Source organism: Macadamia integrifolia, chromosome 11 (genome assembly GCF_013358625.1).
Source record: "Macadamia integrifolia cultivar HAES 741 chromosome 11, SCU_Mint_v3, whole genome shotgun sequence".
Lineage (NCBI taxonomy): Eukaryota > Viridiplantae > Streptophyta > Magnoliopsida > Proteales > Proteaceae > Macadamia > Macadamia integrifolia.
The window spans coordinates 1,508,034-1,520,762 of record NC_056567.1 but is presented as its reverse complement, the minus strand read 5'-3'; the positions used below and the strand labels follow the sequence as shown (position 1 = coordinate 1,520,762).

General features: G+C 36.7%; 1 protein-coding gene and 2 long non-coding RNA genes across 4 annotated transcripts; 1 reads left to right on the top strand and 2 right to left on the bottom strand.

Annotated features, from left to right (window-relative positions):
• The first annotated feature begins 239 nt into the window (after positions 1-239).
• Positions 240-1,779, top strand: LOC122093272. Its single transcript, XR_006144402.1, has 2 exons — positions 240-390; positions 1,326-1,779. It is a non-coding gene; the product is annotated as an uncharacterized LOC122093272 (long non-coding RNA).
• A 2,580-nt stretch (positions 1,780-4,359) lies between these two features.
• LOC122093261 lies at positions 4,360-6,848 on the bottom strand. 2 transcript variants are annotated; one of them, XR_006144397.1, is made up of 4 exons: positions 6,612-6,848; positions 5,209-5,350; positions 4,975-5,094; positions 4,360-4,871 (listed from the first exon to the last, which is right to left on the bottom strand). It is a non-coding gene; the product is annotated as an uncharacterized LOC122093261 (long non-coding RNA). The 2 variants fall into 2 exon arrangements; XR_006144398.1 differs by having other exon boundaries at positions 5,209-5,342.
• Positions 6,849-6,976: 128 nt separating this feature from the next.
• On the bottom strand, positions 6,977-12,406 carry LOC122092788 (disease resistance protein RUN1-like). The gene is made up of 4 exons (XM_042663084.1): positions 11,317-12,406; positions 10,883-11,191; positions 8,701-10,773; positions 6,977-7,067 (listed from the first exon to the last, which is right to left on the bottom strand). The coding sequence occupies exons 1-3, from the start codon at positions 12,298-12,300 to the stop codon at positions 8,776-8,778; spliced, it is 3,291 nt and encodes a 1,096-aa protein (XP_042519018.1). The 5' UTR covers positions 12,301-12,406; the 3' UTR covers positions 6,977-7,067; positions 8,701-8,775.
• Positions 12,407-12,729: the final 323 nt, after the last annotated feature.

The following is a 12,729-nucleotide window of genomic DNA, read 5'->3' as shown; positions in this document are numbered from 1 at the left end:
GCCCACAATCCCAATCTGCAGGTTTTGTTAGGGTTCAACTTAACAACCTTAATTCCCAACCCTAGTCTGCAGGTTTGTTAGGGTTTATCTTGGCAACCTTTGATTCCCAAACCCTAGTCTGCAGGTTTGAGCTGCCGACGGACGATCCCAAGTGTGAAGCGGAGAGAAAGAAGAGATCGACGGCCACTGTTCTTCTGCTTTTCCTCCCCCCCCCCCCCCGCTTTTCTTTTCCCTGTAGGTTTTCTGTTGATGGTAGAGATCCAGAAACCATATGTTTGATTTTCTTATTCGTTTCTTTTTTTTCTTATTATTAGAAAAATAAAAGACAATTTAGAGCGAGGAAACATCCCTAGTGGGTAGAATACTATTGAAGAAGATCAATCGCTACAGGTACTCAAACCTTCTTCTTCTTTTATCAATATGTCCTTTTTGTGTGCATTTTGTTGGTTTACTAGTTGCATCTGTTAAGGTTTCTTTCTTTCTGATTGTCATTTATTACTATATGAATTAATAACTATGCAGTGCACCGTTGGCAATACACTCTGCAAGACTAACTTGTCATTGTCGTATCCGTGATTATTTATAACCTTGTTGCCTAGAGGAGTCCGGATCAGATCATCGCACGAGAATCATTTTCATACTGTGGTTTATCCACACTTGGAATCCACTCAATCTCTCTTTCTTTTTTCTTACAATAGGATGAGAGATTGAGTGCATTCCAAGTGTGTATCAGACATTGTATCAGAACCATTTTTCGGTATGAGGACCTGGCCCAAACTCTTTTGAAAATGTAGACAACCAATACCTACCCTACACTTTTTTTTTTTTTCACTAAACAGAACGTCTATATTTTGTACCTGTATACTTACTCTAATGATTTATGTGGTAATTAGCATGGCTTTCCTTGATGACTGCATTGCTATCTATCCAACTAATGATGCCAGATTATTATGGATGCACTTCCAAAGGATATCATGATGTTGATTCTAAGCAATTCCATCGCTTTAGTGCAGTCTGCAGGCCCTCTCTATGGATTACCCTTTCTTCCAAGAACGAAATCCCATGGGTTTTCAGTCTTCCATGGCAAACTTTTCATGTTAGAATTGCCACCGGAAATCCATAGTTGATAATGCAGTGTATGAATAAAAGTAGACACCATTTCCTTTTGAATCCCTTGACTAGGGAACTAATTGGCCTTCCACCTATAGCTACTCTTCCTGCTCTCAAACACACTTGCAGGGCTATATGGTTGTCGCCTCCTGCTACTGCTAGCAGTAAAGATTCCAATTTGGATGATAATAATATTGGATCCTTTGTGGTGACAGATGACTGGCGATGCGTCCGCTCATATATAGTCCGGGCTGTTTAGCTTTCTGTAGACCAAGAGATGAGAAGTGGACTGCCATTGAAAATAAGCAATTCGGGTTTGAAGACATTATTTTCTACGATGGGAAAGTGTCTGTTATTACTTGCCAATTCGATCTTATGTTTGTAGAGTTTGGCCCTCCTCCAAAAGGAACAAGTTGTAACATTGCTCCTCCAGCAAAAGAGGAACATGACCGGTTGATTCGTTTTCATTTACTGGACTGTCTTGGAGAGTTGTTGGTGGTTTTAAGTTGTCATTCATTTTTTAACCTACATGATTGTATGTTCAAGATATTCAAGTCAGTACTTGACTACACTGGATTTAGAAGAAACTCCATATATTTCTACTACTCTGGACTTAAATGTCTCAAAAAGTATAAATCAGAATGCAAGTTGTGTGAGTTTCACTTCGAAGATGGTAGCATTACAAGTTTTGTCTAAGATTATTTGCATTCCCCTCATTTTCAACCCATTTGGTTCACACCAATTTCCAGGTAGAAAGGGAGAGCGCTTGTGAAGACGGGTATCTAATTTATGACTTTAACCTGGTCTTATGGATAATATGATTTTTTGTTCAGTACTTATTATGCTTATATGTGATCCGAAATGGCTCTCCCTTATACTTTATCCTATCTAATGCAAATGCTATGGATGAAGTTCCAAATTTATTTAGTGATGGGATAGAAGAGGCTTTTTCTTTTGACTATTTATTAAATTTATTTCAATGAAAAATAGAAAAAAAAAATCATTTTCATGCAATAAGATTATCAAAGTCACCCAGAGAAAAAATAGGAAAAAGCAGCCACATGAGCTAAAGTTGATCTCCTTTAAGTGTTTGTTAAGTTGGTTTCAGAAATATTAAGACTCATTCTCTCACGTGGATGATGATGTACCATTTTGGAAACTGCATCTCTCGATCACCTGGATATTCACAGATTCTTCGCCCAAAATCAGTATTAAAGAATTCAGATGACATCTCCATTCTGAAACTGATGGTTGAAAAATTCGAGTTTGATTTGCATCTGTATCTGTTCAATAAGAAAATATTTTGAGATCCGATCACATCTGATTCAGATTCAACCTATATCCGATCCTTTTACATATCTAACTCATGCCATCCATCTAATGGTTTCTAAATGATTAAGTTCTCGCTCAGGGACCAATGCCCGCTTAGGAAACAATGTCTCTAATTGGATCCTTGGGAAGTTGCAGAGAGTGGGAAACAGAGAAAACATTCTTGGTGTTCCATGATAGCATCATAGGCCTCATGCCGAAGCCCTAATACAAAAAACAGTGATTCCACATAACCAATGAGTAATAGTAGAGTGTGCCATCTCAAATCCACAATCAACCAATTCGAGCAATGATAAGACAAGAGCTTTCTTCCACTATGCTACTAACCCCATTGGCAATTGATCCATCCATGAATTTGATAACGCTTGTATAGGTGGATGTCACACAACAACCTAGCTGAAAGCAACCGGTCATTCAATGGTGACTTGATAGATGATTTATGGAACATATATGATAGGGATGCTACCAATTAGATGTAACTAGGATCTCTTGTTTTTTATTGCTGGAATTCGTAATTAAGAGATAAACAAGGACCTTTTGTTCAGGAGAGCAAATCAGGTTCACGTACAAGAATGTACGAGAACGTTCCTGATCTGTGGATTTAGAATCAATTTTCTCCCTTTTCATTTAATAGATTCTAAATCCATGAACCACGGACGTATGAAAACATTCTCGTACATGAACCTGATCCATTCACTTTGTCCGGTGTCTATAAAGTAATTCAAATTGAGGATCAATACTCATCAAAACTAAAAGTTAATTTTCCACGCATTACAGTTTCGGCCTTTGCGGATACCGATACGTTTCTTATTATAAATGATAGACACGATCAAGAACGGAAGCCATCCAATCCATCCTCAATGAATCCTTCTTTAGATGGAATCTAACGTAATTTATCTTCTTAGTTATCTCATCCACACCCACAAAATAAAAGGCTAATATATATTAATTACTTGGCATAGTCAAGAAATTCATTAACAATGGAGTCTTTAGATATTATACCCTGTTAAGAGTAATAGCCCCAGGCCCAAGAGCCCACAAGCCCAGTCGTGTGATTAACAACACCTTGATTCCCAACCCTATTCGCACTTATATATCGTTATTTTTTTTGCCCTGATTTAACCCCTAGATGAATCGACCACGATTTACAGGAGTACATAATGTACTATTGCCTTGTTGAGTAAGCATTTGTAATTTGAAGGTTTTTTGTGTTGGATATGTATGTCCATGAAACTCGGTTTATCAATAAGACTATGTATTTTCATTTATGTATGACATTTATTTATTGGGTTCCAAACATTGTGAGCTAGGGTTTCAAAGTGAGTTTTTTCGAATATTGTTTCATTATAATTTCTCTTTTACATAGTAATACATTTTCTTCTTCACCTGAAGACGAAGCACATCACATCAGTGTGTTGTGCGGATATATGTTTGTTTATTTTCGTATTTATTGATTTTTACAATAACATAAAAAAGTAGAGGTCCAAAATAGCAAGAACTGACGATGGACCGATGCAGCCTTTGGATCAGCTTGAAACAAATTAAGATCGAAAGAGAGTTTAAGATATCATACTACCAAAATCTGGGCTGGAACACTCTTTCCAAGAAAGAACTAAGGCAAGAGCTGCGTGATATATTAGTGGAACATTGAAAATAAAACTCTGTTAAGAGTAAGGAGACATCCAATACTTAGCTTAGAGCTCACTTATTCAGCAACATACCATGCCAATGTCAAAATATCATAGCAGGCTTTCACAATTTTCCAAATGTAATTTTTTACTTAATTATGGTATTGTCACCATGTCAATGTCAAAAGATCAAAGCAGGATTCCACAATTTTCCAGATGCAATTTTTTTTACTCAATTATGGTATTATAACTCTCTCTTTTTTTTTTTTACTTTTTTTTTTCTTCTTTTAAAAATCAGAAAAATAATATATTAAAAAAAAAAATGAATGTACATGGATAACGTCTAGGCATACCCAGATGAAAAAAAATTACAGAGAATAGATCTTGAGACTTCACTTTTGGCATAGCCATCTAGCTAAGGATCCACCTTTGGCATGGCCATAAAATCTTAGAAAGAAACTAATAGGCAAACTTCCTAAAATAATCCATCAATCATCAAAATGAAAGTGGTGCCTATCCTGGGCATCCCAACTGATTTCATGACTAATAAATAGGAGGTGCCGCGGTTAGTTAACTGAGACTTGATTTTCTACTTATTTCTTTGCTAGCAAATCAGAAGCTGAATTTACTTCCCTAAAGCAATGTGATATCTTCCAAGAGAAGGAAGAAAGAAACTCAGCATGGTGATCCCATTGTTGAAGAAATCTCCATGTGATAGATAGATTCGAGATACAAATAACAATTGCATGGGAACCCGTTTCAATCCCTACGTTTTGAATATCACTCTCCCTCTCTATTTGTAACCTAATGAAGAAAGCAGAGAATTCATCAAAGAAATTAGTTTGAACTCCTAAGAAATTTGAGAAACAACATTGGGAGGAATCCGCTGAATTTCTGAAAATCCCACCTGCACAAGCAATGCCCGAATTCCCTAGAGAACAACCATCAATATTAAGCTTGGTCCATCCCGATTCAGGCTTACACCAATGAACTTCTATAATTCTTTGTGGAGGGAAAAGATGGATTACTGCACCAAGATACTTTGAAATTAACAGGTCATCAACTGATTTGGAGGCCATCAAGATACTAGCTTCTTGTAAGTCACGGTTGAGAAAAAAACATAATCTAGCTTAGAAATTACCTTCGTATCTTCTCTGGTTCCGCTCTTGTAAAATATGAATAGGAAACCCGCCAACCAGATATACTTCGTATCTTCTGGTGTTGTCACTCCAACAGTTGCACGTGATAGTTTTGATTGTGCACATCTCAGTTTACCTACAGCTCTAAATTCAAAAATATCGTTAAATTTGCAACTATTGAGTTTCATGCATTCTTTCATAATATGTAAATTACCAATACAACAACGTGGGTGGGGGTGGGGGTGGGGGTGGGGGGGGGGGGGGAAATAGGAGCACAAGTTGTAGAAACGCAACCCCAAAACAATGCAAAGGATAATGGAAAAACAAGAACAAACAATGCACACAAGTTTAGGAGGTTCGGCAAGATTGCCTACATCCTCGGTGAGATGAGGTTCTGCTTGACTATCAATGGAGAATAGGGTTACAGTGCTCGTCCTCACACCTCTCAGTATTGCTTGCATTATAGAGAAAGAAAACATCGCTACAAATGTATAGCTAAAAACCCTAATCTGGAAAGTACAAAACTACCATCAAATAAAAAATTTGAGTACACCCCCGCTATGTGGGACCACCTTTTTGTTCTATCGAGGCGAATGCATCAGTACACCCTGGATTAAATTGTGACGGAACACAAGGCATCGTACACCAACGCAAGTTGTGTGCAACCTTTCTTCACATGTTACGCACAAAAATCCTCTGCGGGGAGGCAGTGAGCAACAATGAAAATCCAACGTTTGAGATGCATGCCGGCACCCTCTGAACCATTGAATCCTCACTGCTGCTTATCACTCACCACACACCTTAGAGGATTTGAGTCCCACATGTTACAGACTCATCTACATGCTCATTGTTTTTGCCTCTAAATCTTCTAAACTATAAGATTCCTATTGAAAGACCCAGACCCAGTGGCTAAAGAATTGATGGAGCAAATTAACAATAAACATGGAAGCAAAAAATGAACCGCTGGCCATCGTAGATACAAAATGCCCTGTAATCATGAGATTAACAAGATATGAACCTTCAAAATTTGAAATCAGGGTTTGATTTTCTAATTAGGAACATAAAAAGTTTTTTTTTTTTTTTTTTTTTTTTTTTTTTTGAGGGGAATGGTGCTTGGAGGTTGACAACTACCCTAAACAATAATCAAGCTAGTCTTGATGATTGCAACGAACAAACAGATACATTCAAAAACCTTAGCTTCTAGGGTAGATTCAGATCAGACTAAAACTGAAAACCAGTATTAGATCTCACCACTACGAGAGATTATGGCTAAAAATCAGGACTCTCTTTCTCTCTCTCTCTCTCTCTCTCTCTCTCTCTCTCTCTCTCTCTCTCTCTCTCTCTCTTTTCTTTTTAATCATTTCTTATATAAGAAAGAAGCAAAGGATTGTGGGTAGAACAGAACCTCGTATACATACAGGTCCGACAACAAAGAAGGCTACCCTCAATCTGCTGCTGATGAATTCGTCCCCCCATTGCTTTGTGAACCTTTCTTCTAGGGCTCCCGAGCAACTGCGATATAAGTATTCAGCAATGAATTTCAATATTTTGACTGCTTTCTTTGTTGATGATTGAAGAAGGTAAAATAATTTTAATAGTCCCACTGCCATTAAAATTCTGTTATCTGAATGGTCAGTATAGTAATAGCTCTACTATTGGCACATATATAGTTATTATGGCCAAATCAAGGTGTCACAAATGAGTTGAATCAAGTACGGAAAAAGAATGTGTTGGGTCAGTTGAGATTCCATGCCTGTGCTTGTGAGGTGAAGAACATTGATGTCCTTGGTGAATACCTTGATGCAAATTGCAAGCCAACTCCAAGGACAACATAGAGTACCAACCTTGGAACAAAACCCAACTGCAAAACATATCATAAACTGCTTTGAGAGGGAAATAAAAAAACACTTAGAAAGAGACTTGAGCCCAAGCTGGATCAAGTGTGTCTAATGCTGCCAAAGTTGATCCCCAATCATTTAATGATTAAGAAACAACTGCTCAGCCTTGTTATTTTACTCTCCCTCCCCACTTTTTTAGATGATGGGAGAGGGGTGAATGAAAAGGAAACATTCCAACAAGGGACAGAAGAGCATCACTCAAACCAGTATCAAGTATAGTTTAACACACTTCTACCAAAAAAAAAAAAAAGTATAGTTTAACACACCATGTCAATATTAGATCTTGGAAGACCAAGAGACAGAAAGCTTGCAGAGTAGCAGTTAGGGATAGTGGTTGAAAATACTATTTTACATTGATAATAGTTTAATACTTTTTTTTTTTTTAGTAACTAAAAAGTTGGAAACAAACGGAGCCTGAAAGGTTTATCTATAATTAAATGGGGATTTTATTGAAGAACATCCGTATGAACATAAGGTAAACTGCGTAGACTAGGTTTTTTTTTTTTTTTTTTAAAGAAGATTAATGAAGAAGAATGTATAGAATTAAAAGCAGAAAAGTAAACGACTGTAAATCCCAAAATTTCACAGAAAAAAAAAAAGGTATCTTGTAAAACATCGCGAATTATCATTATAATACTACGAAAACTTGTACGACAAGATAAGACTATTCGAAAATGAAAGAACTGGGGAATAAGCTCTATATATGGTTGTCGACAGTACAGTTCAGTTGAGTAGACCACCAAATCTGACATATAGCATATCCACGGTATTTATTAGACATGCAACATTTAGTCTACCAAATCATTGCAAAAAATTAAATGTGTTGAAAAAAATTCCCACATGTTTTGTTAACCAAGATGTCCAGGCTAATTTACGCACACCTCAACTAATCCTCGGGGAGATTTGCATAGAAACCCACCACCACAGTCTCCACTTAAATCGCAAATGTACATATGGGGAAAAACAATTCCCACATGTAAGAACCTTTTGTTCTCTAAAAAGTGTAAGCTTTTGCTGATATGGGTAAAAACAGAACAAGAAGATATGGCATTGGTGTACCTAATTTTGAGACTTTTTTGTCTCAAATTTTTGAAATAGAAGGAAAACATCTTGGGAAAATGTAGATGGCTAAGAAGTCCTACCAAAATGAGAAGTATGCTTATTAGTACTTTTACCATATTAAGGCAAAGTAATGGACAAACACTTTTGAGAGTTTTCGGGACAAGCATGGCTAATTTGCCAAGTGAAAGGTGATTTGGCAATTATCAGCTTCAGATATTATAGGGAATGGTTTGGATTGACCACATTTAAAATTTCAAACCCAAATATAATAATTTAATAATGATATACCCTTATATGTATATCGAAGCATTCTCTTAATTTAATGCTTAAATTGTCAGTTGGCAAATTCCATTTCAATTGATAATTGACATATTAACATGGACTTGGGGTTGACAAAATTAGCGCTTTGGTTTACATGCTCACAAAGTTTTCACCCTATTTGACTACTTTCACATGGAAAAATGAGCACATACAGAAAAAACAGACTCAAAGCAAAAAAATTAGATTCATTTGAGAGAGAGAGAAAGAGAGTACCTTGAATAAAATTGTCATGTAGAACGATATGATAATTTGTTTGAAATTTTGGTCAGCCAACATCAATTAAGAGTTCTACCTGTTATCGGTAGAGGTCTGTGGTTGCCATGGTACACCATTTAGTTCCAACAAATTCTGTGAGTTGGTCAGATCTGGTAATTTTTCCAATGATATACACCCCCTAGCATCCAAGAGTTCCAAAGATTCCAATCCACTATCAGCTTGAATCTCAGTTAGCTTCTCGCAGTCATTAGCTTTTAGCTCCTTTAAATGTCTTAAGTTCGAGAGATTTTGAAGTCGTTGAATGGATTTGCATTGTGCTATTTTCAATATTCGCAAGGACTCCAATTTGTCAATGCCTGGAATCTCAGATAGCCTTCCACAATTTTCAATCTCTAATTGCCACAACTTCTTTAAGTTTGAAAGATCCGGTAATCTTTCCATCGAGTAACACCCACTGATTCCTAAATAGCTTAGGTTCTTCAAGGTTGAGATATCTGGTAATGTTTTTAATGATCCGGCCCCATGAATTGATAATTTTTCTAAGGATTCATAGTCTTCAAGGCGCTCAATCTCAGATAAATCCCGACAATTTTTTATTTGTAGCTTCCTCAGCCTTTTTGAATCTTGCAGATTTGGTATTTTTCTTAATGATCTGCAATTCTTTATCTCCAACACCTCTAGTGAGTCCATCCCCTCGCCTTCAAAATCGGATATGGTGTCATTCCATTCCAGCTTTAAAGTCATTAGATTTTTCGAGCCCCTCAGTTTTGGTAATTTTTTTAATGATCCGCACCAATCAATGTTGAAGACCACTAGAGAGTCCAATTTCTCGTTGGCACCTTCAATTTCTTCTAGGCTCCTACAACTATCAAGACATAATGTCTTTAAATTTCTGAACCCTCTTGATGCACTTGATAGTTTTACCAGTGAAATGCAATGCTCAGCATGTAGGTAAGTCAAACTTGAGAGAAGACCTGAGATGTCTTGAATTGAAGAGCAGTGGCTAACATCAAGGTTGGTCAAACTTGAGGGAAGACCTGACATGTATCGAATTGAAGAGCAGTTCCTAGCATCAAGGCTGGTCAAACTCGGGGGAAAAGTTGAGATGTCTTGAATTGAACAATAACTAATGTCAAGACTGGTCAAACTTGATGGAAGACCTGAAATGTCTCGAATGAAAGAGCAATGACTAACATTAAGGTTTGTCAAACCTGAGGGAAGACCTGAGATGTCTCGAATGTAAGAGTGACTAACATCAAGATTGGTCAAACTTGAGGGAAGACCTGAGATGTCTTGAATTGAACAATGACTAACGTCAAGACTGGTCAAACGTGAGGGAAGTCCTGAGATGTCTCGAATTGACGCGCAGTGACTCATAACAAGCTTGGTCAAACCTGAGGGAAGACCTGAGATGTCTCTGATATAAGAGTGGCTAACATCAAGGCTGGTCAAACTTGAGGGAAGACCTGAGAAGTCTCGAATTGAAGTGCAGAAACGAACATCAAGGCTGGTCAAACTTGAAGGAAGACTTGAGATGTCTCGAATTGAAATGCAATTACTAAAATCAAGGTTGGTCAAACCTGAGGGAAGACCTGAGATGTCTACAAGTTTCTTGCATCCTCGAAGGTGCAATTTCTCTAGATTTTCTAAGCTTGAAAGCATTGGGATTGATATAAATGATACGCAATCAGAAGCATGAAAAGATTTTAAAGTAGAAGGGAGATTTGGAAGCAATTTAAGTTTACTGCATTGACTAACATCAAGTGTTGTCAAGGAGGTCATGCAAGCCAAATCATCTGGTAGCTTATCTAGATTGTTGCATCTCCGTAAATTGAGTGTCTCAAGAGAAGTCAACTGACAAATTTCAATTGGGAGATGCTCTAATCTCCAGCAGCCACTCATATCTAATGTGATTAAGTTCCTGAGATAACCAATGGATGTGTCTATCTGAACCAACTTTTCACAGTCTTTTAGAATTAATACCTCCAACAGTTGATTTGCTGAAACATCTGGAATACTAGATAGTTGATGACAAGATGGGAGACTTAGAACTTTTAAATTTATTGCCATCTGCAAAATGGTAATTTATTTAATTAGCTTAAGAATGACTAACCAGAAGAAAATTTGAAGGGCTTTTTCGTAGACAAATTAAAAAAAAAAGTGAGAGTTTTGTTAAGACCTTGATGCAGTTCCAAATTATCCAATTATCTGTGATCTCACTATATGATAGATCAAGAACAGCCAGTTTTTGTGGACAAAAATTTGTTAGCGCATATTGGTCAGGGCATCCTCTCCAACTAAGCCATCTCAGTTTTGAAAAAGAATTAGTGAAGCTCCCAGAAAATTGTGCATAATCGACTTTCAGTAATCTTAGTTCAGTCATTGCAGCAAACGCTTCGCTCATCAAACATTGGCTCTTTGATCGACTACTGAAGTCAATAATGAGTCGGCTGAAGTCAGTAGTGAGTCCTTCACAATTACTTGTTCCCTACAAAATGGACTGACCTTAATTAAATACCAAACTAATACTATTATGATTATCTAAATAAAAGCCATCAAAAATCTAATTCACAAATTCCTAACAAAAATAAGAAATGTATATGCAATACTTACCATATGTTTAACCAGTACTTCCGATATTTCTTCTTGAGACCATATTCGACTACGCTCCCCTGGATTTTTTATGCTCTCTTGATGAACAATGTCTCTTCCAAGATCTTGAAGCATATCATGCATCCTTAGCTTACCATCTTCAGTAATCGTTACCAAAGACTTTACACAAAGAACATCAAGCCCTACTTGAGGAGAAAAACCACATCCTTCCCATATATGATATGCAATATCTTTATCCATTCCGATAAAAAAACAAGCAGTATCCAGAAACATTTGTTGGTGAGCATCTTCTAATCCATCGTAACTTATTTTCAAGCTTCTCATAACATCGTTATTGGGGATAGTTTTCAACTTCTTCAACATGCCTTTCCATACTGATTTTTCCTTTTTAAATAAAGATGAACCTACGACTTGAAGAGTCAAGGGAAGTCCTTTAGTGGTTTTTGTTATAGCCTCTGAGAGATCCAAATACTCTTCTTGAGGACGGTCCCTTCTGAATGCATAATGACTAAAAAGTTTGAGAGAATCATCCATAGTCATTACGTTGGGTTCATAAATCACATCTGTTTTTTGAGCAATTAAAATATCCTTATTTATGGTTGTGATAATGATCTTACTTCCGATACCAAACCATTCACGGTCCCCAATCAAAGACTTTGCTTGAATATCTTGATTTACATCATCAAGGACAACAAGAACTTTTTTTTTGCAGAATTTTTGCTGGATCACTTTAATTCCAACATCCACATCAGTAATATCTGGATTTTCTTCTTTCAGGATATCTTTGATAAGTTGGTTTTGCAAATAGTGAATCCCGTATTTTTCAGCATTCTCTCGAACATTTTCAATAAATGTACATCCTTCAAATTGACTAAGGACTTTATTGTAGACAACCCTTGCGATTGTTGTCTTTCCAATGCCACCAAGGCCGTGGATCCCCACAACTTTTCTGTTGCCAGATTTAATATCTAATAGCCTCAACATTTCTTCGATGTGAGATTGGATTCCAACTAACTTGTTAGGAACACGCAAGAGTCTCTTGTTCAATGTACTTGAAACTGTTCTAACAATTTCTTGTAGTAACTTCCCTTCATATCTTCATAATTCAAACAAAAAAAAAAAGGATAGATACTTCAGGTGATGAACAGTGTCCATAACAAAAGGGAAAAAAATTCTGAACATGGAAGAAACTACAAGTGCATTACGCGAATGTTATAAGATTATGCAAGTCTTACTATGTGTTTGTGACATATATTTCTGTTTATATTTTTGTAGTGATTATCCATCAAAATATTTCACAAGTGAGCAAATAGAGTAGTAATCAAGGCAAGAAAACTTATAAGATCTCACATTCTGTTAGTACTTAACACAATTTTTTTTTCTCGGGTACCCTTAAACCCAAATTACTCTTCC

Excerpts from the sequence above, each read along its gene's own strand:
- LOC122092788 (XM_042663084.1), bottom strand. The coding sequence starts at position 12,300 with ATGTTGAGGCTATTAGATATTAAATCTGGCAACAGAAAAGTTGTGGGG. Across the intron at positions 11,192-11,316 it reads AAGTACTGGTTAAACATATG|GGAACAAGTAATTGTGAAGG; the intron begins GTAAGTATTGCA and ends TCCATTTTGTAG. Across the intron at positions 10,774-10,882 it reads TAATTTGGAACTGCATCAAG|ATGGCAATAAATTTAAAAGT; the intron begins GTCTTAACAAAA and ends ACCATTTTGCAG.